This window comes from Bubalus kerabau, chromosome 3 (assembly GCF_029407905.1).
Source record: "Bubalus kerabau isolate K-KA32 ecotype Philippines breed swamp buffalo chromosome 3, PCC_UOA_SB_1v2, whole genome shotgun sequence".
In the NCBI taxonomy this organism is placed as follows: Eukaryota; Metazoa; Chordata; class Mammalia; order Artiodactyla; family Bovidae; genus Bubalus; species Bubalus kerabau.
This window is the reverse complement of record NC_073626.1, coordinates 187,370,324-187,396,107: the sequence shown is the minus strand read 5'-3', so window position 1 is coordinate 187,396,107 and position 25,784 is coordinate 187,370,324. Positions and strand designations below refer to the sequence as shown.

At 48.7% G+C, this 25,784-nt stretch overlaps 2 protein-coding genes across 7 annotated transcripts in view; both read right to left on the bottom strand.

The window, feature by feature from the left end:
* UBR4 (ubiquitin protein ligase E3 component n-recognin 4) overlaps positions 1-25,784 on the bottom strand; it is a 138,233-nt gene that overhangs the window by 50,623 nt on the left and 61,826 nt on the right. For 2 of the 6 annotated variants that reach the window (XM_055574305.1, XM_055574307.1), the window contains exons 47-66: positions 24,641-24,804; positions 23,992-24,208; positions 22,945-23,161; positions 22,151-22,183; positions 20,978-21,041; positions 20,419-20,553; positions 19,264-19,438; positions 18,474-18,557; positions 18,242-18,382; positions 17,341-17,462; positions 16,568-16,679; positions 14,700-14,830; positions 14,407-14,584; positions 13,842-13,946; positions 12,195-12,332; positions 11,316-11,490; positions 3,399-3,495; positions 2,645-2,752; positions 1,811-1,927; positions 646-855 (exon numbers count right to left, since the gene is read on the bottom strand). In XM_055574305.1, coding sequence (XP_055430280.1) covers positions 646-855; positions 1,811-1,927; positions 2,645-2,752; positions 3,399-3,495; positions 11,316-11,490; positions 12,195-12,332; positions 13,842-13,946; positions 14,407-14,584; positions 14,700-14,830; positions 16,568-16,679; positions 17,341-17,462; positions 18,242-18,382; positions 18,474-18,557; positions 19,264-19,438; positions 20,419-20,553; positions 20,978-21,041; positions 22,151-22,183; positions 22,945-23,161; positions 23,992-24,208; positions 24,641-24,804 — 2,723 coding nt within the window. The remainder of the gene's footprint in view (positions 1-645; positions 856-1,810; positions 1,928-2,644; positions 2,753-3,398; positions 3,496-11,315; positions 11,491-12,194; positions 12,333-13,841; positions 13,947-14,406; positions 14,585-14,699; positions 14,831-16,567; positions 16,680-17,340; positions 17,463-18,241; positions 18,383-18,473; positions 18,558-19,263; positions 19,439-20,418; positions 20,554-20,977; positions 21,042-22,150; positions 22,184-22,944; positions 23,162-23,991; positions 24,209-24,640; positions 24,805-25,784) is intronic. The other 4 variants (XM_055574306.1, XM_055574309.1, XM_055574308.1 and 1 more) reach the window with 4 other exon arrangements.
* Positions 3,512-6,063, bottom strand: LOC129647121 (60S ribosomal protein L30-like). The gene has a single exon (XM_055574312.1). The coding sequence runs from the start codon at positions 4,299-4,301 to the stop codon at positions 3,954-3,956; it is 348 nt and encodes a 115-aa protein (XP_055430287.1). The 5' UTR covers positions 4,302-6,063; the 3' UTR covers positions 3,512-3,953.

The window sequence follows — 25,784 nt, the reverse complement described above, 5'->3', positions numbered from 1 at the left end:
GCGCAGAGACCAGCGGCGCCGCATGCAGGAGTGTTGCAGACGACAAAGAGTTAAGCAGACAGCTGGATCTACCAAGAACTTTTTGGCCAAAGAGCTACGGAAAACCATCAAAGGATTACACAAAAAGAGAAGGACGTGCTCAGGTTCACATTTTCTGTCCTGTTTTACTTCCGTACTCTTTAAGGCAGTTCTGAGCATGCAGTGAGCAGCACACCCAGCCCAGGCCATCCTGCTCTGCTGTGTGGATTTCAATGGGACAGAATGGGGATGATAATTAACATCTAGCGAGCTCTGGGATGTGCTGGGCCCTGTGCTTTCCAAACATCCGAGGCTCCCAACAGCTCTATAAAGCAGATACTCTGTGTGTGCTCATCTTCCAGAAGTACAAACTGAGGCTTAGTAAAAGTTAGACAGGACTTCTGGAAGTTTCACAGTGGTAGGTGGGAACGCATATTCCCAGGGATGTGTTCCCAGACTCATCCGACCAGAAAAAGCCCGTCTTCTAAACCAGAGTGCTAAAGCGTCTGTGGTGACAGCAGGGGAGTGAGGGACATCCTGGGCTCCTTTGGCGCCACTCCGGGGGAGTGATGACACGGAGCCCAGGGGAGGGAGAGGAGGGGCTCCCTGCCCAGGCATGGCCCTCACCTTCACATACTGGCGGAGGAAGAACGGGCTCATGTCAGGCGGGGACGATGTGGTGTGTGGTTTCAGCAACTGGCTGGTGGCCACGGGCTCCTCGTCGCTCTGCTGGCTCTTCCAGTGCTCCAGCAGGGACTTGAGCACGTGCAGGCAGTAGTCCACAGCCCCGGAGCTCAGCAGGGCGGCGGCCGTGGCGCTCGAGATGAGGGAAGACGACTGCAGAGAAGCAGGGAGAAGGTAAGAACGGCCAGCAGACCAGAGTGCAGTCCAGCTGAGCCTGAGAGCAGGAACGCGCTCACGACACTCTGAGAACTAGCTGTCGTGAAAGTGAGTCCATCTCTTAATTTAAAAATTTCCCAACGAGCTCAAACATTTCCCCAAGTCTTCTGCACAACAGCATGGTAAGAGAAAATAAAGACACACCAGTTCCCAAATCTAATCTCCGAACACATATGTGCCAGAGGCCAAGGAGGCAAGAATTAGATAACCCTTCCACCTGGAGGGGAGAGGTTTTCTCTTGCTCCTTGGGCACCTAGAAAAGAAGCCTATTTATTTTAAGAAGAGAGAAAACTTTCCACTATAGGCATTTCTCAGCAACCCCACCCTCCCAGTAGGGGCTCTTCCCACAGAACTACCTTCCAAAGGAGATGGGGTGAGTGATCACACAAATAAAAAGGCAGGGGAAAAGCTACTGTAAATAAAACCATTAGGAGAGCCTTGCAAATCCCAGCAGCCCCCACAGCTCATAAGCTCATTAAGATTGGATGCAGTTCAGCCTCCATTTCTACCTTCTCTGCTTTGTGTTAATCTCCTTTCCACCACGCACGCACTGCTTTCTCTCTGCTTTATTACCATACCTTATAGCAACATACAGCAGAGGAATCCTCTTAGCCACTCTGCAGCTTGCAGAACAGTCTCCTGCTTTTCAATAATGGAACTTCCAAACCCTTTAACCCCCTCCATTGGAGGGATTGTTGGAAAAGATCAGAGCTTGGAAGGGATTCTGAAAAAGGTGGAAGCTTTGCTCCTGAAGAGGTGACAGCTTAGACTCTCACTCCTCCCGAGTGCCAACACCCTTACTCGGTGAGAGAGGTCGCCTCTGCCCGCTGCCCTGGCACCAAACACACAATCCCCTTTGCTTCCCCGCAGCCATTAGCCCAGAGCAACACACCTCGCATACGGAAGCCTTGGATCCGGACTTGGTCCTGGACATGAAGACGCTCAGGAGCCGCATCAGCACCAAGTGCACCTCGTTCGGGGCACTGCGCTCGCTCTTCCTGGAGACGTCCTGCAAGCGGGGGGCCAGGGGCCCACGATGGCGTTGACCTGAGGCACCCTCTCAACGAGATGCCCGCCCTCCTATCAGCGCTAAATGGTTCTCACGTGGAATCAGACCAAACATGCTCCAATGCACCTGCGGTCTAGGTACCTGGCCACCCTGGAGCCTGACACACCTTGCAGCTGCTGCTGCTGCTGAGTCGCTTCAGTCGTGTCCAACTCTGTGCGACCCTAGAGACGGCAGCCCACCAGGCTCCCCCGTCCCTGGGATTCTCCAGGCAAGAACACTGGAGTGGGTTGCCATTTCCTTCTCCAATGCACGAAAGTGGAAAGTGAAAGGGAAGTCGCTCAGTCGTGTCTGACTCTTCGCGACCCCATGGACTGCAGCCCACCAGGCTCCTCCATCCATGGGATTTTCCAGGCAAGAGTACTGGAGTGGGGTGCCACTGCCTGAGGCCAAGATACAAACAATCTATTTATCATTTTCACCTCGTGGAGCTACAAAAGGGCCACAAGGGCCATGACCTGGCCTTGCTCCTCATTTATAGCCAGATCCACAAAAGTATGCCTGGGCCAAAGTACACACGGAAAACATTTCTAATGGATCTGCAAACTGGGGGCCTCAGTGGAGAGTCACCCCCTGTGACTTGGTGAAGTTTCTCTGAGAGAGGAAGAAAAAAAACTGATCTCAGTTACTGCTCCTCAAACAATGACTCTCAAATGTCACCTTCTTGTCCATGCCCAGTTCGGCAATCAGCTGGGAGAGCAGGTTGTCCAGGGCCCCCTTGTCTTTCTCGTCTTCCCCATCCAGATCTGTAGTGAGCATCAGAATGACCTGCGGGTCAAGAGAGAGGCAAAACGTGAAAGCCAATTCCCTAAAGAGCAACAACTCTAAACACCAAGTGTTTCACATGGAATCCCAATCCTCCTGCCTGCCCTGTCAACTGGAACTACAGTCCATGGAAAGGTTTGAAATCCTAAGGTAACCAAGGTGAAGGGTCCAGAGTCAGAGAAATCAAATGATGGTATATGCTACCCTTGGCAACGCAGAAAACGTTCTGCAAGAAGTCTGCACAACTGACTGACTAGCCGACATTATATCCAATCCAAGTGGCTTAAGATACAGCACTGTGCTGTGCTAAAGAACAATTCTGCCTCAGAGCAAGGCAGCTAGCAGACCTCGCTCTAACACTAACATCAAGAAAGACATACTAGACAGACACTAAGGCTCTCTGGAGCAGACTTTTGTTCCCGGCTCTGTCAGTAACTAGCTGGGTGGCTGTAGACATTATTTTTAATTCTCTGATCCTTGGTCTTCTCATTTATAAAATGAAGGGCTGTAACCTGCAATTCAAAATTATATTCCATTATTCTAGGACCTAATACCAAACAAAGTCTCTCAGAGGCTCGGCGGGAGAAGTGTGAGCATGCTTAACGATATCCACCTATGATGTGACAGACCCAGGTGAACTGCGGGATACCTGCATGTACGGGATGGCCCGGACACCTCCAACACTTCGTAACTGGGGCAGAGTTTGCAGTAGTCTCTCCAACAGCATCAGACGGACCATGTGCAGCCTAAAAGACCAGGGAAGATACACAAAACATGAGCTAATACACAAACACTAGGCAGCTGAATATATAGTTCTTTCTTCCTGCCAGCAAGGTAAACAAAGAACCTACTTCTTAGGTACAATCCTAGCATTTAAGACAAGCCTTTGGAATACTATTAACAGCAACTCAGAAGGAAAAACCTCACTTTGCTAGAGTGCAGCCAAACTGTTTCAAGATACAACTGATGGTACTGAAAACTTACGTACAGGAAAGCCAAAAAATATTGCTCAAGCAATCAGGTCCTTGTTGTTCTCACTACTTAAACCTTCCACAGTAGGCTTTATGGCTTTTTTCAACGGGTGGCCCTATTCTGCCTCCAGCCATCATTTTCTGGAATCCTCCCATCGACACATTTCTTTTTTTTCTTTTTTTTTTTTAAAACAAGCTCTGGCCAGTTTTATTAAAGAAAAATTGTACATGATTTACTTTTCACCCGTCTGTTCTGGCATGCTTCTAATAATATCAGAATCACCTGGATCAATGATAGCCAGTGTGCATACTCGGTAGTATTTTCCACATGCTGTGCCCAATTCAATATTATTGCCACTGTAGTGATGGACACCAGTTTTGGCCAACATGGCATAATACTCTATTTCAGATTTCCTCAAGGCTGGGCAGTTGTTGGCGAGGATGACCAGTTTCGCTTTGCCTTGTCTGATCATTTTCAGAGTCTGTCTGTACCCCAGCACGTACTTTCCACTTTTCATAACCAGCTGGAGCCTAGAGTTGATCGACTCCAGTGACTTTTTCGTCTTCTTTGCGGCCACCATCTTCCTGCCTTAGATGCGGGACGCCCCACCCAAGAGCCGCCGCCAAGATGGCCGGGGGCCCATCGACACATTTCATGTCACTCAGCTGCACAGTGACCCACCCTTTCCTCTTGCTTCCCAAGTCATTAGGAAGGCTAGTCACTGCTCTGCCCTCTCACAGCGTAGCCATCCTTTTCCTAGTGTAAACTTCAATCTCAACATTAGTACAAGAAACGTGAGCCGTCCCACATACACAGCGGGCCACGACCCTGCCTCTTCCTGCGCCAACACACACCTGGGCTCCTGCGGTGGGTGTGTGGGCAGCTCCAGTGAATACGCCGGCTCACGAGGGCCGATACGGGCCGGTCCTGCTGGTCCATCTGCTAAGAACTCACCTTGTAACGCGGGCCACAGCAGCGTGGTCCCTCGTTTGGGAAGACCCCATATGCTGTGTGGCAACTAAGCCCGAGCACTCCAACCACTGAGCCCATGGGCCCCAAGGCCAGCGCTTGGCAGCAAGAGAAGCCGCCCTCCAACGAGAAGCCAGCAGGCCACAACTGGAGCACAGCCCCACTGGCCACAGCTAGAGAGGGCTCATGCACAGCAACGAAGACCCAGCTCAGCCGGAAAGACACAGATCCTTAAAAAAGAGTGAAGAGGACCACCATGAAAATCAATCAGGGGGTTGTGAACAAGCTGGGTGGCCGTCTCACCTAACACAATCTTACACAGATCAACAGTGCATTTGCTGAATCAATTAATGGATTTACTCTCATTTAACCATTTTGCTTCGTTTTACTTTACGGACTGTGCGTAAGAAGCCATGTGCCTACATTTTTTTTAAAGTGTGATTATCATGTATGACATACCCTAACCGGTATCCAAAATATTTTCAAAATAATAAAAGCCTGAATAAAAATAGAGACTTGAATAATAAATGGCAATCATCCTAAAAAGAACGTGAAAGAATGAGCCAAACGACCTTCAGAATACAGTAATACACAAAAGCCCGTGCATGCATCTTTGAATAATTAGACCAGCTCGGCGGGGAAGACAAATGAATAAAAACTGCTAAGGAACCAGTGAGGCGCCAGTGACAGAAGGTGAGATGACAGCAAGAGCTCGATATTTTAGGGTGAAGCCACAAGTTTTGAGAAAGGTTAAAATCCTCAGGTTTGGAAAGTGTGCATGTAAATATACACACAGAGGAAAAAGTCAACATAACGAGCAGAGTCTTGACCTGGACCAAGATCATGCCAGACTACTGACTTTTCAAACTCTTAAGATGGAGCTTTTTCACGAAAAAAAAATTACACACTGTACCAAAAATTACAATTTCCTCCTCACAACTTCAAGTAAAAGCAACTCAGTTATTATATTATTTTTAAACGTCACTTAACAATTCCCTAATTAACTTATTCCTGAAATATAACGTTAATTTAAAACAACTTTAGCAAATTCCATTAGCAATATGGGGAAGTTACCTAAATTGACCCTCTAGCTAAACGTAACTGAAAACAGTAAAAATACGTAACATCATTGTATACGTGATGAGTCTCAAGAAATTTCAAATGATCACAATTACACAGTATATTCCCCAGCCACAGTAAATTAAACTATACATCAATAACAAAAAAATAATTAGAAAACCCTCAAATGTTTGGAAATTCGGCAACATATTTCTAAATACCCCATGGATCAAAACTTTAATCACAAAAGAATTTCGAGACCATTTTGAACTGAATAGCAATGAAAATACAACACATCAAAATAATATTTAAAGGGAATTTTAGAAAGAAATATATAACTTCAAATAAATATAGAAAAAGAAAGGTTAAAAATGGATGATTTAACCATCTTAAAAAGCTTAAAAAAAAAAGGAAAGTTAACCCACCACCAAAAAAAAGATAATAAAATGAAAAAGCTAGTAAGAGAAAAAGGAAACAATAAAGAGTAGAAATGAAACAGAAAGCAGGTATACAACAGAGAACAATCTAAGCCAAAAACTTAAGAAAAACTGGTACTTTATAAAGTTGGTAATTTCTAGCAAGACTGACTTTGGGGGGAAAAAAATGTTACCAGTGCCCAAAATGAAAAAAAGGGGTATCATCACAATTCCTAAAAGCATTAAAAGGATAATAAAATATATTATGAACAACTTCATGACAATAAAATGAACAAACTCCTTGAAATGCACAATATACAAAAATTGACACATGAAGGAACAAAAATACTTCTGTATCATTTAAAGAATGAATCTACAGTTAAGTCTTCTCTTAAAGGAAGTCTAGATGCAGATGATTCCACAGATCAATTTTTCTAAGAATTTATAGAGGAAATAAAACCAATCTTATACAACATTTTGTGGAGAACAGAAAAGGGGAAACATATCCTCACTTACTTTATGAGGCCAGAATAACATGAATATCGACACCTGACAAAAATGTTTCAAAGAAGAAAAAGAACAGGCCTAAATAAAATATTAGCAAATCAAATCCAGTGATACAAAGGATAAGATACCATGATTAGGTGTCCCCAGAATGTTGGTTTAATAATGGAAAATATCAATTACTGTAATTTACAACCTTAAAAAGAATAAAGGAGAAAAGACATATAATCAACTAAGTGCAACAAAAGCAACTGCTGCTGCTGCTAAGTCGCTTCAGTCGTGTCCGACTCTGTGCGACCCCAGAGACGGCAGCCCACCAGGCTCCCCCGTCCCTGGGATTCTCCAGGCAAGGACACTGGAGTGGGTTGCCATTTCTTTCTCCAATGCATGAAAGTGAAAAGTGAAAGGGAAGTCGCTCAGTCGTGTCTGACTCTGTGCGACCCCATGGACTGCAGCCCACCAGGCTCCTCCGTCCATGGGATTTTCCAGGCAAGAGTCCTGGAGTGGGGTGCCATTGCCTTCTCTGAACAAAAGCAACTGGAAAGCTTCAAAAACCAATTTGAGATAAAACTGTGTTTGTTCAGTCAACTAAGTTGTATCTGACGCTTTGTGACCCCAAGGAATGCAACACGCTAGGCTTCCCTGTCCTTCACTATCTCCAAGGTAAAATATCTCCCAGCAAACTAGAAACAAAATTTGATAGATAATATCCTAGAAAACCCTCCAGTTAACATCATACTTAACAGTAAAATGGTAAACCTTTTTTCTGGGAATGAGATAGGGTTTTCCACATCAGTACTTCTGTCCGACCCAAAACAATAAAGCAAGAAAAGGCAATTAAAAGGTATAAAGATTGGAGAGAAAAAAGTTAAATGTCATTATTTAGAGAAGACAGGATTATTCAGGCAGAATTTGTGATAAGAATTAATCTAATAACCAAACTCATAATTAGGATTAGTCTAATTATCAAAATCTATAATTAGAATTTAAGTGAATTTAGAAAGATCACTGAAAACAAAATTAAAATAAAAGCAATAAAGACATTACCAGCAATGAAGAAATTATTAGGTCAGGGGTGAGTAAAGAGAAAAATCCAAAACAGTAAGCAGAGAGCCCTGACACTGATTTTAGGACATCTGAAAAGTTGAGGCTATGATGTTCTGAAAGCAATTTGGGCACTAGGCTGCTAGGACTTTACAAGGCATCTGGAATAGGGAAAGGCCAGCCAGACTCTGCCGCAAGTGGGGAGGGTCCTCTGTGAGAACCTCAGGGAAAATCCACAGAAGCAGCAGCCTGAGTCTAAAAGTAACAGAAATACACCACCTCTCCCAGGAGCCTGTGGGAAAAAGTAGCTGAGAGAAGAAGGAAAAAATCATTAGCTGCTGAAACACAGTCCTGTTTATTTTTCCTTTTAGTTAATACTTTTTGTGTCTTATTTAAGAAATCTTTGCCAACCCTAAGTTATGAGGACATTTTGTCTTCTAAAACCAGTATGTTTTCTGTGGTGACCTAGATGGATGAGATTTGGGGCGAGGGGTCAAGAGGGAGGAGACACATGCGTGTAACTGACTCACTTCATTGTGCAGCAAAACTAACACAGCACTGCAAAGCCGCTGCGCCGCAAGAAACTAACTCAGCACTGCAAAGCCGCTGCGCCGCAAGAAAAACGCACAGTAGTGAAAACATGACACCCAGGAAGCGCTATCTTATGCGGTTAAATCCACAGTGAAACTGATTTTTGTTTACGATCAGGTCATAAAACGAAAAAAAGACTCATTTTATTCCAGATTAATTTCCAACCAACCCGCTGCCACTGACTGAAAGACCGCCCTTTCCTCCACCGCACAGGAGAGTCACCTGTGCCATAAATCAGGTGGCCGTGTATGTGTGACTCCGTTTCTGAATTCCAGTCTGTTTCACTAATCTGTTTTGTCTATCCTTGAACCAAAATCCCACTGTCTTACTGAACACGCAGCTTTACAACAGGCTACGGCTATGCAGTCCTCATAATCCTGTGGGTTTTCTTCGATACCGCCTTGGTTGACCTTAGTCTTTTACTCTTCCAAATAAACTTGAGCATCAGCTTGTCGATTCTTACACGTACAATAAAGCCAGCTGAGATCTTTGACTGGGACTATACTGAACATGTATCAATTTAGAGACATTGTTATCTTTATACAATGAATCTTTCTATCCATAAATACAGTATATCCGCTCATTTATTTTCTCTCAACTAGTTTTCAAAGTCTTCAATGCAGAAGTCTTATATATTTTCTACAAGAATATACAGCTCTTGTTAACTTGAGTTTTGGGTTAAGTATGCATATTGAAATGATTAGCACAACTATTACAAGACTGGAAACTGAGCGAACAACTTCCAAACTTGCAGAGGTGGGGAGGTGGGGCTGGAGAGCAAATTAACCAGAAGAGGGCTACAAAGACCACAAACAGAAACACAGAAACAAGCGCAAAACAAACACAAGTAGATCAGTGATTAACATTACTTAAAAGCGAACTTAACTGTTCAAAAGTTAAGCAACGATAAAAAGCAACAATAGACTAGATTTAAAATATTTCAAAGAAATAAACTTCAAAGAACCAAAAATCACAAAGATTACATTATCTGAACACACGTAATTAACCTAGAAATCACATTAAGAGGAAAACAAAAGATTAAATAGAAAATGCCTTTTAGGTGAAGCAGTTAAAAAACAAATCCCAGAAAAACAAACAATCCAGTCAAAAAGTGGGCAAAAAACTTAAACAGACACTCCTTCAAAGAAGAATACACGCGGCTAATAAACAGGGAAAAGACGCTCAACATCACTCATTCTTAGAGAAACGAAGTCAAAACCAGTCACTATCACCTCACACCAGTCAGAATGGCCCTCATCAGAAAAATCTACAAACAATAAATGCCGGAGAGGATGTGGGCAAAAGGGAACTCTCCTGCACTGTTGGTGAGAATGTAAATTGATACAGCCACTGCGGAAGACAGTATGGAGACTCCTTAAAAAAGTAGGAATACTACCACCATACAACACAGTAAGCCACTATGGGGCATACAGCCTGCGGGAACCGTAACCAAAAAGACCCACGCATCCCAATGCCCACTGCAGCACGGTTCACACCAGCTAGGACTCGGACGCAGCCTGGATGTCCACTGGCAGACGAGCAGATGGAGAAGCTGTGTACATAAATACGATGGAGTATTACTCGGCCATAAAAATGAACGCAACTGAGTCAGCTTTAATGAGGTGGCTGAACCTAGAGCCTCTTATACAGAGTGAAGTCAGTCAGAAAAAGAAAAACAAATATCATCTATTAACACTTATATATGGCAGCTAGAAAGACAGTACTGATGAACCTACGTGCGGGGCAGCAGTGGAGACGCACAGAAGAGACTGTGGAGGCAGGGGTGGGAGTGGGGGAGAGGGTGGGGGGGATGCAGAGTAACATGGAGACACACACACCCCTTTATGTGGAACAGCCGGCCGGTGGGGGTCTGCTGCATGACTCAGGGAACTCACACTGGGGCTCTGCAACAGCCTCAAGGGCTGGGACGGGGTTAACCCCAGTTAACCACCAGAGGTCATCGTCCCCAAAGGGGTGCTGCAGGAGTTAAGTGGAAGCGCAGGATACAGGGAGGGAGGAGATACTCTTTGATGCCCTCTCAAAACGCCTCCAACACCTGACTGCTCCAGTTACTCTTTTCCTGATAGAAATCATTCAGTTCAAAACGCTGACTCCTGCACTAAGGTGGTCACTCTGGGCCGCAGCAGCAGCTAACAAACGCCGTGTCACAAGTGTGTGTGCTCAGTTGGATCCAACTCTTTGCAAATCCATGGACTGTAGCCAGCCAGGCTCCCCCGTCCCTGCAGTTTTCCAGACGAGAATACTGGAGCGGGCTGCCTTTTCCTCCTCCCGGAGATCTTCCTCACCAGAGACCAAACCGCTTGTCCTGCGCCTCCTGCCCTGGCGGGTGGGCTCTTTACCACTACTGCCACCTGGGTATGTTCTTGGGGTTTTTCCTTCCTTCTCTTCTATTTCTCTAATCTCCTCTTGGTTAAGAATACATTCACCCCGCCAACCCAGTACCAAATACCACCAAAATTTTCTAAAGGGGCTGGATTAGGAATTCTATGGATTACTTTCAAATTGCCAAATGCCGCATCAGGGGTATTTCTAGACGTAAACTGACAGTTGCTGTCTTAATTCTCTATCACCTAACACACTGAACAAGGAGTTACTGCTCGTATCACTTCATACCTGTCACTGTTGAGCCTAGAACAGTGCCATTTATAAGGAGAACGGTACAAGATGAGTCTACGGTTAATGACGAAAGAAGAAACATTTGCATAAGGACACATGGTTTTATGACAATCACGTTAAGGGACACAGGCAGGCCTCATGAGAAAAACCACTTTATACTTTCTCTGCAGCTGACTTGATACAACTGCAGTCACGACCAGGAGACAGGCCTAGGGCGCTTCTCACCATTTCTAAACCGTTTCTGAGTCTGTAACCTTTACTTCAAAAGAAACACGCTACTGTCACCTCTCCACCTCCAGCAACTGGCGTATCAGCCGAACCCCAAACACGCGCCCCCAGCAAAGACCCCTGCGCGCCGGCGGCCCGGCCCTGACCTGTTGCTAGCGTGGACGTCTGCTTCCCCGTCCCCCTCTCCTTCGCCCTCGGAGCCGTCTCCTTCCTGGTGCCCGGTGGTGGTGCTGATGGCGCCAGTGCTTGAACTGACGCTTCCTGGTCCCGCCGGATGCCCCTCCGCCGTGGCATCGCCGTAAGCACTGCTCCGGCCAGACACTAGAGGGAATGGTTTAAAAACAGCTAATAAACTCGCAGAGCCTGGTGAAATCCAGTGCATTCCGAAGCTATCTGAGTGGTAGCTTTAGAAAAATGGTTTCTTTTATGTAAAGCTCAATAAGGATTGAAATCACGATTTCGGCCCTGTGACACTTGATGACTAAAATGACTTTCTGGGTACCCAAAGAATGTAAGATCCACCCACAAGACTAATCTTAATCTCAGCTGCTGATATATTTCCATCTCGTATTTCAGAGGAAGCGTATACTGATTTGGGACTCTAGAAAATTATCAGCTACTCTGTATCTCTTTCACAAAAAAAAGTTCATATCCAATTTTTAAACAAAGACTGATTTTTTAAGATCAAACCAAAATGGCTCTGTCATGCTTCCTCATTTTCGAGCCCCGTCCCCACCAGCGAGCACAGATGGCCTGCTCTATTAACACACCAGGCTGTGAACAGCAGGACTGCCCCAAATCTCTCCCCGCAACGAGAGAAGCAAAAAACCACAGCATGACTGATTTCAAAGTCATACCATAGTTGTCTTAAAGGAATCATGATTTGGAATTACGTACATCATTGCTTTCTTCCACTAACAGACTGTTAAACTTCCCTCTGCTGAGACCAACCCCAGGGCCCAGGCAGGGTGCCTACTTTGCCCCCACCCTCTGCCCAAGGAGGTCAGGGCCTCCAGCCACATTACCGCTGTGCTCGCCAGCCACCGAGTCCACGGCACTGCCCCCGCTCTCCGAGCCCACACTGCCCCCGTGCTCGGCAGGGGAGGTCCGCAGGGTGGAGCCGTCCGTCGCAGCCGTGCTGCCCTCATCGTCCGAGGCTGGAGCTGAGAGAGTAACGAGAGCCGTTACAGGGAAACCCTTCTCAGGGCGAAGGCAGCAGACCACGCAGCGTGGTGGACACAATGCAGTTTAGACACCCTGTCGTCCGAGGAAAAAGGGAAAGGTCTGCTTTGCTGATTACTCACTAACAGGAACAGACACTACGTGGTGCGTCGCACACGGTTCTTAGACAGACGCGAAAACCCAGCTCACCGGGCATTTCCTTCGCTGCCACGTCACAGTGTGAGTGAAACAGCGCAGAGAGTCAAGAATCTGTGACGCGGACAGTGTTCTAGCTAAAATGCTTCATGGTCACCTTCGTCTAGGTGTTACTGACACCTGCTGAGATCAGAAACTAGCCAGTACCACTCAAAAGCATAGATTCTGAATTTTCAGGAGATTCGTTTTGTAATCAATTTACGCTAATGCTAGGAAATCACTTATCATGAGCTCTTGAATCAACCCTGGTTGTTTGGTTTTTTTTTTTCAATCAGATGGTTCAGAGGGGAGCTCACTGGGAAATTTCAAACTTCCTCATCAGATGCTAATAATGAAGCAAGGAAATTCCCCAGAGACAGCCACAGCATCCAGGATCAGGGCGGAGCTGAGACAGGAGGATAATGCTGGATGAGATACACGGGGGAGGAAAGCCAAGACAGCCACAGAGCACAGCAGGAACATAACCGCACCGCACAACAGCGACCGCCAAGCCTGAAGTGACTGCAACTCAAGAGCCCCAGGGAAGCAGCAAGGCACGGCAGCAGGTGAGGGGCAGCCAGCTTCTCCCTTTCTCAACTACGGAGGATGAGAGGCCAAACAGGAAAGAAAGGAAAACACACACACACACACAGGACATGTCAGTCTGAAGACTCTCCATCAACCCTTCGATTACTCAGGGGCTGACTTTCCAGGAGACTGTTGAGATGCTCCATCCTCCTCTATTCGGTCCAACTCTCCACTCAGGATGTTGAGGGTTTTTTTAATCAAATTAGGAAAGACATTGAAAGTAAACACAAAATGAAGTCTGAAGATTTCCTATGCGTTTGAATTGTCCATAAAAACCCTACCCCCCCAAGCTCAGATCCCTGGTGGTGACCCACGCTGACCTGAAGCGTTCACTCCGCTTCTTGTAGATCAAGAGAAAGAAGTTAAAAGGTATGCGCTCTGTTTCTTGTCTCCCTTTTGATCTCGTCTAAAATGTTAGAACTCTGGTGAAGAAGCCTGAAAGCTGCGCTTTCAGCCCTAAAGCTGGTTAACCTGCAAGATGCTCTCCTGGCCCTTCTGGGGGAATCAGCTGAAGCCAGGCAGCATGCAAAGTGGAGGGAAGCAGAGCCATAGCGACTTTGCCGAGCTGCAGCGCTGGGCCTTCCGCGCCCGCATTTCTAAAGCCACGGCAGAAGCAGGAAGTCCAGAATGGCCTGTCAAAGCAGCTGCCCATGACACTCTCACAGCACTGGAGACGAGGCCCGAGGGTCCTGGGGCCCTGAGCCGCACTCCTTGCTGCGGACAGTTACCTGATGCTGTGGTGTCAGAGAGGGTTCCTGCGTCCAGAGAGGAAGAGCTGGGTGCCTGGCCGGACAGCCCCAGGCTCTGCAGGCCCAGGGCACTGCTGCTGCTGCCTGGGAAACAAGTGGAGAGTGAGCACGGCGTCCCCGCCAGACCCCGTCCACAGCGCTGCCTCGGCCGCCTGCCGCCCTCAGAGCCTTCACTCGCCAGCATGTGACCCACTCTGGCCTAGAGGAAGCTACTCAACAGCCACTGCTGTCCACCCACCAAATCAGTTACAGAGATGGCGGAAGCTTCCTTCAGCTCAGGCAGGACACAGGCTGGAGGAATCTCTCCAATTCAGGAGGAAACAAGCCTAAAGACCAAACCACCAGCACTATGAGATCGGCCCCCACGCTGAGAAGCCCGGCTCAGTCTCTCTCACTCTCCACCTGTGTCTCTGCACAGCTCTCACCCAGATCGCCCTCTCCCCACGTCTGGGGATAAGCTAGGTCAGCTGGTTATCAGTAACTGCCAGACCCTCTTTCCTGTGCCAGGCCAAGGGGCCGCTGTGCTCCTGACACTGCCTTCTACCTTGCTGGTCCTGCTGCAGGCTCAGGGCGATGGCTAGCTCAACCATGGTCTCGTCGTCTGCGTCCGGCGGGATGTCCAGCATGGGGGGGAAGCCCTCTGCACCTGCCAGCAGGGCCTCCAGGGGAGAGGGGTTGCCATTGTTGACGTTTTCCGCCGTCTCCAGGACCATCGACTCAGACTGCAGAGAGAGAGCTCTGTCAGTGTCCCGTGGCTACGGGAGCTTGTGCAAGGCCCCGAACGAGAGCTGGAGGAGTGTGCCGAGGCTCCTCCTCCCCGCCTGCTGCCAGACTCACCACCATCTCAAAATCTCCGTGGTCCACCTCACTCTGCTCCTGGCTTTCCTGACGGATGTGCCCACCATTCGGGATCCCCGATGACTGCATTTTCTCATCTGCGTCATCATCGTCGTCATCATCCTTGTCTCCTGAGTCAGAGAAACCCCGTCACCTGAAGGCACTCGCGTGATCCTCCCCCGGGACGTGGGAAGACAAGCTACAGAGCAAACAAAAGCCAAGACAAGCTACCAGCTAGCACCCTGTGCCTCAAGGGTAAATTCCAGGGGGCCATGTCTGGCCTTGTCCTCTTGCTTCCTGGACCCCGCAGGATCTGGGAAGCGGGGGCTGGCAGTGACAGCTGGCCCCACTTAGGATAAGTCTTTTCTGGCCGATGAAGGAAAACAAAATCCTTTGTGGAATTTTGGATTCCATAAAGCAGAAAAATCTAAGACCAGCAGACCCCAAGAGCTCCCATCAACCCTCAGGAGTCCTTGGGCAAGACGGAAAATACTACAATTGAGATTGCCTATCTGCTATCGTTCATGGCAGCTTGGAGTATTATACTTTTTTCCTCCCCAAAAACAATTGCGTCCGTGAGGTTTTCACACTGCATAATTCTTATGAGAAGAGCCAACTGAACTGTGAAACCACTGGATGAGACTGAGGACAGCACTGCCCCAGCCAGCTCCGGTGTGGAGGGGAGAGGCCTCCTGGAAACGGAGACGCCTAGGTTAGACCCCTAACTGTCGGAAGAGGACGGAGACCTCGCCTTCTGCTTGAAGGGCTGAAAACACACGTGGATGTGCCTTAACCGGAAACAAACTGTTGACGCACTCGAGATTCTCCTCAGACAAAAGATGCACAAATCATTGCCTGATGCAGTAAAGACTTAGGTAAGGTGAATGATGGTCAAGGAGAGCCATCTGGAGGCCGTGAAGCGGCGCGAGCGCCTCCAGGCCTGCAGTGCACCGAAGCAGCCGTGGCCACGAGCTACAGCGCGGCGCGCCCCCGTGGGACGGGGTGCTGACGGACACGGCACGCACCAGCCGCTTAAAACTCTTCCAAAAATTGTTTTAGGAATGGAGAATGTTTTACTACTACTAATTTTTTAGATTAACACGTTAAAATGATATTTTTTATATACTGAATTATTAGTAAGTTCATGTCACGTATTTCTTTTTACTCTTTATCAAGTGGCTAATATAAAACCTTAAACTGCCTATGTGACTCTCGCTGGAGTTTTACTCCTGAGCTAAACCAAGTAACCAGAGTTACACAAGATACTAAGGCTACGATTTGGACAATTTTTAGAACTGCTTTTACTAAAATGTTAAATGTATGTCCTTGACTTGTATGCAAGTGTATGAAGAGGGAACTTTCTTGTGAAATTTACCTTCAATCTTACGAGGCAAAACTTTCATTGAGCATACTACCCATTAGGCGACAAAATGGACCCTTAACATAAGAGCATTCATACCAGGAAATTTTTCAGTTCCTGAAAAATGCGGGGTTTTTTTAGTCACTATGATTTTTGAACTGTTCTCATTTCGTTTTTGCTATGGCTTTTTAGAAGCTTTCTGCCAAATACAAGCACTTCATCAACTACCACACAGGACTCCGTGGTGTAGATTTTATGTCCTCGGCTTGATTTTACTATTGCACCTTTATCTTCCCTCGGCTTCAACTTTCCTTTCTCTCATTCTACTTGCCGTAAGCTTTTTACACGCCACCTTTAATCCTTCAAGGCATAAGGCAGAGTGAGCCCATGGACACGGAAACAGAAGTCTCCAGGACCTCGGTCACACAAGCAGCATGTCCTAAAGCTGTGTCTGCCTTCTCCCCCACCCACCACGCTCACACGAGCCCAAACTCAGACCTCACATTACCCATTGGAGTGTTGCTTCGAGGGGAGGAGGGCAATGTCACATGTCTCCTTTTGTTCCTTGGTCTGAGGACGCGAATTAGAGCTTGTTTACAAGAGAAGCTCACAGCAGGGTCCTGAGGTTGAAAAAAACCATCATTCTTAGGTTTTAATGTTATTTATGACACTGTCTATAAAACACTTTGCATTCTTGGACCATTGCTTACACGCATGTGGAAAATCTGCCTACTCTCACCTGCAACCTGCTGCATCAGGTCAGCAGCCAAGTCCACTCCCCGACATGGCATAGAGAAGACCTGTACACTGCGTCCTGCTCTTAGCTCCTGGTAAGAGACTGGCAGGTCACTTGTCCCTGAAGTCCCTCGGCTCTGCACGCACGAGGTTTGCCTTTTCCTCAGGGGACCAGGCTCACCGTAACTCTGTGCTAAAACCAGTCCTTTCAACACTGGCTTCTGCGCTCGAGCCGCTGCAAGCAGACCCTGATGCTGCTCATCCAGGCGGCCATTTAATCAGGACTCACTTAGCACGAACTGCGAAACAACCATCAGTATATTCCTCAGCAACTGGATGAGCAAGACCTAGTCCATTCCCTTTTCCAACCTTTCTTTCCATGGAATGAGTAAGATGTTACAGGTTTTACTGATCTTCAAAATTCTTAATTCCCACTGCCTTCCCTTAAGTCTATTTCATTTCATTAGATAGCAAACTTATAAAAAAATTTTTTTCCAGACATTAGGCTGGTTAGTTACGATTATCAGGGGTGGTAAGGATACGTACGGGACACAAGAGCATCTGCATGTAGATCCTGGATGCTGTGTTAATGCAGTCCAGCTCACAGGTACAGTAGCCGTGGATAATGTCCACCAGAGCATTGACGGTAGCTTCAATGTGAGTCAGGCCTAAAGGAGAGCACATACAGGGAGAAACAAACGAAACACACACACAGAATGCAGGCCGTCAGCATTATTTATGATCTGTTCCATTAACAGTCTCCTAAGTCTCTCCAATTGCCCCAAAAGCTTTTCCAGATACCCTGCATCACAGAAATAAATAGATCTACTCTCTATAGATATCAAAACACAAAGCAGACAAGTGTGAAGAGGTGAGCCGAGTCCAAATGTTCCCAATGATCCCCAGACCTCAGGTGATAAGACGTCCTGAACACGCGTTTGAGGTTTACTGCCCAAGCAACACCCAAACACAAGTGAGCAGCAGGGGCCCTTCTACTTTTCCAGCTATTCAGAGCTGGCCCTTCCACCTAACCCTGGGATAGTGTGAAGACTTAGACACTAAAGGCAGCAATGGCTTAGAAATACAGTAATTCTCTAGGATGATGTTTAACTTTTACCTTTTTAACTGGCTTTGAATCAAGCTTTCCAAGATTTTTTAAAACAATCATAAACACCACTAAGGAGGCATGCACGCACGCACGCACACACACACACACACACGTCTTTATGTGAAGTATGCAACCCGACATGGAGAGATCAAGAAAGTTCCATTCCTCTGCTACACTGCTAAATTCCTCCATCAGGAACACTGATCTCACAGACTTGTATTTCCTAAATATTCAGTCTGGAAGAGATGGATGATGAAGGCTCAAGGTGAAGAGTACAATCTGTTCAAAGAAAGAACTTACATCAGGTTTCACTATCAAATGTCCCTTTTAACATGATACCTGGCAGGCAGGCAGGCGCCAAGAAGGCATTCTTGGGTTTGGAGGCGTGGAGTTTCCAGAAGTGGTTCACCAGCTGCGTGATGAAACTACAGGAGTCTCCCTCCAACTGCTTCTGAGGTTCTCGCCCCTCATCTGCTCCTTCTAAGCAGGAGAAAAAAAAAATGATTAACGACGGTAAATTGAAGATGGAATTTAATTTGTTTTAAGGTTAACTCAGGTCAAGGAAGCTTGCCTGGGGAGGGAGTTTCAAGTGGGGCCCCAATCAATATGCCAACTATCCCTAGATTCCAGCAGGCACATCTAGGAAAAAAACAGTCTGGGAAAGGAATATCACAGAAAACAGTGATGTTAGAATTAAGTAGCAGGGGGAGCATTCAGGATCTTACAGCAGAGTCAGAGATCTGAGGTCCAACTGTTCGACTTCTAAAACCTAGGGGAACATCTAAGATTTTCTAAAAAGATTCCTAGATTATAGTATTAGAGGAAGAACAGGACGATGACAACCTATGGGAGCACGTGAATGACAGAACCCTAAAGGCGTCGATAAGCTCTATTTGATGAAAGCCAAGCAGGTGCGGTACCCAGCCAGCACGAGGAGAGGAGGAAACAGCATCAAGCGCTGAGGCAGGCTGCTACTCATGTTAACAAAATACTGGCAAAAGAACAGCGCCAAAGCAGAAGATATGACTGATTCTCTTACTTTAAAGCAACCAGGGCACAAGCTTAACCTTCCCCTGAAGATTTTAAAGAGACAGTAACTTCAGAGCCCGATTACATCCGATGTCCAGAACACTAAGTAAACTCAAGAGTAACCCAAGGGGTAAGCACTGGAAAGAGTATCTATTTATTAAAATGGTATAACTCTAATGTCAGAAGCCCTACAAGCTATAAAGACGAGCCAGTGAGATCCCTATCTCAGAGCACGAAGTCCATCAGAGGCCAGAGAGAACTACGAGAAGGTGAGAGAGTAAAGAAGATGAGTAGGCAGGCTTCAGGACCGCGGCCACACAGGCCAAGTTCACCTGTTTCCATCTGGGGCAGCTTTGACTCCGTAAAGTGCACCAGGTTGTTAGGGCGCATGATGGCAATGGAGCGCGCCGTGACCACCAGCCTCTGGAAGACCTCAGGGTCCAGATCCTTGCCTTCTTTGCTCGATGTGTTGAGACACTGCACAGCTTTGCTCAGCAAGGCCTGATCCTACAACCAAAGAATCACAGAGGATGAGCCAAAGGCAAAGAAGGCCTGGGTACTAAAGCCCAGAGGAGACAGGAACTGCAGATTGTCAGGCTGGCGACTTCCTCTCAAGGGAACAGGTTAATTACCACCGACTACCTGAAAGAAACCTTCAGGGCAGCCCAACACAGTTCTATTTCTTAAACATAAAATGTTAAAGCCACTTAAAAATATTTGAAAGCCATGAAATCAGTATCAAAGTCTGACTGGAAAACCAGAACCAGCCAATTCTCCAGAATGGCAACATCCCAGATTTCTTTCCTACAAAGTCATTTCTCTGCAGATTCATACCAAAACTATTTCCAAAACTGCCTTTCCTTGAGAGGTTCAGCAAGTTAAACTCACATTTGTCAATTCTCTGCATTGGAGGCAGAAAAGCTAACCAAGGCATTCAGGCCGGTGGCTCCCTCCTCATGGATCTGAAATGCTAACACTCTTTTCTATTCATAGAAACTGGCCAAACTTACTGTCTTCCATTGCTACTTACTTTAATAGGTGAGAGTCCCTCTCCCCAGACTTCCCCGAGTCTCTTTCACCAACTCACCACTAAATTCTTCCCAAACAAGTAAGCCCTCCTCCCTGAGGCCCGCACGGGACCGCAGGAGGGACGACGCCAGCAGTCCTGACCTGAGACACCCCTCCCCCGTCCTCCAGTGAGAAGCCTGACTCAAATGTCCCCCTCTCCCTTCCTTAGATCTTGTCGATTCTACTAATCTAACAGGAAAAAAAAAAAAAAGAACGCGAACCAGGGGCCTGTTAGAGGCCTGTCCTCATTCTCAGTGGTACTCATTTCTCAGGAGAAACTAGAGGCTATGTGGGTCTGACCTCAATGCTCTCCTCTCCCCGCCTGACTCCGCGCCACCCTTGCTGCGTCCAAAAGGCCAACTTACTTGCTCTCCCGCCAGTGCCACCACGTCCACCTCGACAGAAGATGCCCTGATTACCTTGTGGCTGTGGTAGGCCGAGCGGCTGGTGTGCAGGCTCGCCAGAAGGCTCTTGGACTGCTGCTGGACGCTGGCAGGGGCGGGCAGGGACAGCAGCAGCGTGGCCAGCTCCTGAGCTGCGTTCTTGTTTCTCTCCTGACGCAGAAGACAGCAGGGTTGCCACTGACCCCACACCGTCCATGCAGGATGAGCTGCCCACACTCTGCCCTCCCCCTTCCCGGCTACCAGGACTAGCATGGGCTCCATGGGCCACAGGGAACAAAACAAAGAACTCCAGAGATTACAACCCTCCCACGACATCACCAGCAGTCGAGACCAAGATCAGGACTCCTGCAACAGTGCTCTTTAATTAGCACTCGTCCTGTTTTACAGAACACTCTCTCCATGGGTCCCCTGGAAGTAGGACATAAAGCCTTAAGCTGAAGACTCCTCTGGATCACCTTTGCAAATCAAGATCATGCTATAAATGTACTTGAGCTGAAAGGCTTTGGGGCCTCTGACCACTCCACTGACCTCCTGCCTCTTCAGAAAGCTTCCATGTGCTTAAAAAGTGACTTGCCTTCTCAATGATTGGGCCAACAGCAAAGCAGCTTTCCAGGGCTTCTAAAGAACTCACAACAAGCCTGGGGAGACAGAAAAGCTGGCTTGAGTACAAGCGCCCCCCTTCCCTCCGCCTGGTGCTTTAGCCTGCGCAGACTACAGTCCCGAGGCCTTGAGGGACAGCTAGTGAATGCCAAACACGAAATCAAAGCACGGTAAGACCTGCCACAGGCACCACACGTGTGGCTCCCTGTGTCACAGGCCGGAAGGAACCTGGCTCCTGCTTGCAGATCAACCTGAGGCCACGCTCATAATCCGTGACTCAAAGACAGGGCTTTCCTTCCTCAAAGAGGATAAGGGCGCTTCCTTCTGCTGCCTGTGGCAGGGATCACGGAGACAGGCTTAACAGTCTCGATGTGACAGGCCCCGAAGCTCAGGTGCCCCGAGATCAGTGGGCAAAGGGGATACACAAAGGGAAAGGTTCAAGCCATCTTCCTACACTGGGAGAGCTATGGTTACACTTGACTTACACCTCCAAGAAAATGCACAAAAGCACTTCCCAGGAGTCGCCCAGTATGGGGAAGAGAACCAACTGGATTTTTAGGTTCATGCCAATCACGAACATTCAAAGGGTACGATGAAGCCCCTTTAGGAAACTGGGCAATTTTCTCTAAGGGAAGGATGAGAAACCCAACCACTGAAGGGTACCAAGGGAAACACTCCCCAGGGCCCCCTCGTGTGCGTTTAAGGCAGCACAGTCAAGACCAACGTTGTGAGGGCTGAGGCTCTGGACAGACAGGGCAAAGTGTGGAGGAGGCAGCTGGTGAGAAAAAGGTCAAGGGGCAGAGGGCAGCAGTAGGGAGGGACCTGGGGCATAAGACCTAGGAGGACAGAACAAGCTCCCTGGCTGTTCCGATGACAGACCTTCTCCACTGACTCGCGCCCCACGCCCTCCTCACCCCTGCAGAGGGCGGTGGGGGAAGGCGGGGCGGCCGACACCAGGCGCGCACGTCCAACCCCCCGCATTCTCCACGGGGACGCGGGACAGCTCTGCAGCCATGCAACGATGGGGACAGAAAGCAGCAGCAGGACTCGTCCACAGAAGCGGAATCAACGCAAAGCCACGTCATCAGTTACACGGCTCTCTAACACACACTCGCTCGTGCAAAGAAATCAAAGAGGGCATACTAACCGGTCCAGCTTGGTTAGGGACTCAGTTTCAGAACTTGGGGGAGAAGCAAAAGAAAAAAAAAAGGAAAAAAATGTGAAGCTCAGAGAAACCTGGAAACACATCCTAAGCAAACAATATAAGAATAGAGTGGGAAGGGCGTGGGGAGACAGAGAAAAGGAGGGGCGGGGAGGCTGCTGGTGGGAGGCAGTGATTCCAAGCCAGGCTACTTTTACACCTTCAATGTAAGCACTGAACATCTTACATTCTGCATCACCGCATCTACCGCGGCAAACCAGCAGCTCCCCAGCACAAAGAAGCCAAGCGCAGTGCTTAAGAAGGCCGCTGGGGGGCGCCGCAGGGGGCTGTAGACTCTGCTCCAAGAGGCCCGGGGCAGCCTCCGGGCAGCAGTGCTCTTACCACAGGAGTACCTGCTGCAGAGAGAGATGGAAAGAGGATGGGATCGGAATGAAAGGGAAGATGTTCCCTATAATTTCAGCAAGACTGGATCCTAATCTCTAATTCTGGCTCAAGCGTAGTCTGGTCAGCAGCCTCTGACTGCTCCCAAGGGCACCTGAGCAGTAAGAGAAAGGAAGGGACAGCAGCCCCTGGGCAGAGCCCTGGGAGTCAGCCGGCTCTGAGCACACCGCCAAGCCCGGTCTGCTCATCAGGAGACCCTGCGTGCGGGGGCGGTGTGAAATCCTGAAAATCACAGGCCAGGCCTGGGACACTTAGGAGGGGCTGGGTCTCTCAAGACTCAGGTTCCGCCGGGAGAGCGGAGCCAGCAAGAACAAAGGGCTGCCCCGCCAGCGCGGTACCTCTCCAGAACGGTGCCACCCGTGACGGCTGGGGCCGCCGAGTCGCTGTCTCCAGTGCCGTTGCTCTGGGTCAGGTTCGAAGGACAGATGTTGCTGACGGAGGCAGCAGGGAATTCTTCCGGAGGCTCATCAGGCCAGCCAAACTGCTCCTTAGTCTTGCCATAAATTTTCACGGCATCGATCATGGTGACGCCTGCTGGATCCACCGAGGCCCCAACTACAACAGGCACGAGAAGCCGTTAGGAAGCACGCTCTCTGACGGGCGACACCACCCCCTCCAGAGCAGACCAGACTGGTGTGGACCACGTGCTGAGCCACATCCAGGTCACGGTCAGAGAGGAACTTTATCTCCTGAGACTTCAGCAGCACTTTCACCTGGTACAGATGCTGAATACATGTAGACACAGTTCCATGAACCAAAAGTCTGTGAAGTCTCTCCGAAGAAGAGACCCCAAATACCAGTGCAGGGATCCTCTGGTGCTATCAGAATACCGTGTCTCCCAACTCCACCCCCAGGGAACACTCCTTTTGTTCAAAGCACAGATCATCTTCATTCCTACTAACAGCAACTGTTTCTGGAAGAAAGAGTATCAGACAGGTGGCCGGCCAGTAAATGGTAGGGAAAGTTGTCAACCTCATGGAAGGCCCAGGGATGTCTACTCTGAGCTTTTAAGGGCACTGCTAAACACCTCTCGGTGACGTGTGCCCTGAGGCCCTCAACTGCACCTTCAGAGCGCTTTGTGATGTCAGGCGTTAGTCTCGCCGCCTTTCTGCCTAGACAGGCAGGCAGCCCCATCGGCAAGGTCACCCAAGCCTACAGAAGGGAGCCCTGAAGCAGCTGCCCCGTCTCTACCCCTCCCGTTCTCAAGTATATCCCTTGCCTCCTTTATATCTCAAATGAAGCTCAACGCTTCCTGATGGCAGAGATCACAGAGCTATCGGTAGAGCGGGGGAACCCCAGAATCCTGGAGAGCCACAGAGAAGTGGCCCCTCGGTCAGAATTAATCGCGAGACGGATACAATCTGTGCCAGGAGCTGGGGACTCACTGAAGAGGTTCAGCTTCTTATCCGCCTGCAGGGCTTCTTCTCTGGTGAAGGGGAAGTCGAACCAGCGTGAGCGACTGAGGTTAAGCTGCATGGTTCTGCCGAAGATCTCAATGTACGACGGGGCCCGCTCAATTGCCTGGGTGCCAATCTGGATGCGCATGCCTGTCATCACCATGGTGCTGTTGTTGTTACTGATCTCAATGGTGAAGCCACCGGGCTGGAGCGGGGAGAGGCGCACATGGCAAAATGAACACAAGCTCTGAAGGGCCAACTTCCCGGCCTTCCTAAGACAGTGACACACGTGCGACCCTGCACAACACCTTTATCCTCTAGTTCCTTGGCAATGACGCCTGGCTTCCAAGGACGGGAAACACAGGCAGGGAGGAGACCCTTCCATTTCAGGCTCCTTTTCTCCCCGGCATTAACTGCCTCCTGAGCCCTGTGTACGGTAACCCTGCTGGTAACATGGGAGCAGGACCCCTTCTGCATGGAGCTGAGAGTATCTGTTTATTCTGGGACCGTTAGACTAGAGTCAAGGGTTAGTGACTGTGAGTCTCGCACCCTGACAGGAGATGTGTTCCTTAAACCACACTGCTCTCGAGCCCTGCCTCCCAGGGACTGCACCCAGGGCTGTGCAGCCGGCCCTCACCTTGGTGTTGGCCACATACATGCCAGTGGAATTCAGCCGGTGCTTTATCTGCTGTGCGTTGTATACCTGCAGGAGGTCATTCCCACCAAACTCCACGTCGGTCAGCTGCTGGTTGTGCTCAAAGAAGTCAATGGGGAAGGTCACCTGGCTGGAGGTGCGGGTTGCTGTGGAGGGCAGTGCCGGGGGGCCAGAGAGCATCATCATTAATGCGGCCCCACCAACTCTGCCCGAGCTCACACACGTGCGTCCCAACCTCAGGCCAACTCGGGATCACACAGTTGGCATCACTATGATGCCTACATGTGGTCAGCTGCCCAACAGTCACCACCCCCAACCACAACATGACCCTGCAGGGCAAAGAGATCTGGGGTCAGGATCCAGAACACTCACTCACAACAGGCTCTCTCAGAGCTGGCTTATCTAAAATAAACAAGAGAAACTATTTCTTTATAAAGGATGAGCTGCACAATTTTCTAAAACACAGGCTCTAGAACAGACTCCAGGGAGTGGGAAGAACGCTGTAATGATCTTTTCGCTCAGACCTAAATTCAAGCGTTCACTCCTGCAAGAGTCCTGCTTCACCACTCAGGAGCAAGACTCCCAGCTCGGACACCTATGATGGCTTCTGCACGGCATGCATGCGTGCTCAGTCTCTTCAGTCGTGCCTCTCAGTCTCTTCACTCTGCGACCCCATGGACTCTAGCCCGCCAGGCTCTGTCCATGGGATTTTTCTGGCAAGAGTACTGGAGTGGGTTGCCATGCCCTCCCTTCCAGGGGATCTTCTCAATCCAGGGATCGAACTGATGTCTCCTGCATTGCAGGTGGATTCTTAAGCTGAGCCACCAGGGAAGACCTGGCTTCTACACTACTTGGTGAGAATGAACCAACTGAATGATCTACTCCTCCGCCAGTTCCGTCCTGCCCGCTGCATCAGGTAAGCCACTTTCCCTAAACCCAGAGAAAACTATCTGAAACCAGATGCAAGAGAGCATCCTTTTTCCTGGGCACCTAGGAACTACTGTCTGCAGAGGAGCGCCAACAAATGCTTGCCCTGCACAGAAAGGGGGTGGCTGCAGGAGCCTCGACGCTGCTTCTGGGGAGCTAGCCAGCACCAGCTCTACCTTTATAAGCCACACAAGCAAGG

Excerpts from the sequence above, each read along its gene's own strand:
- LOC129647121 (XM_055574312.1), bottom strand. The coding sequence starts at position 4,301 with ATGGTGGCCGCAAAGAAGACGAAAAAGTCACTGGAGTCGATCAACTCT.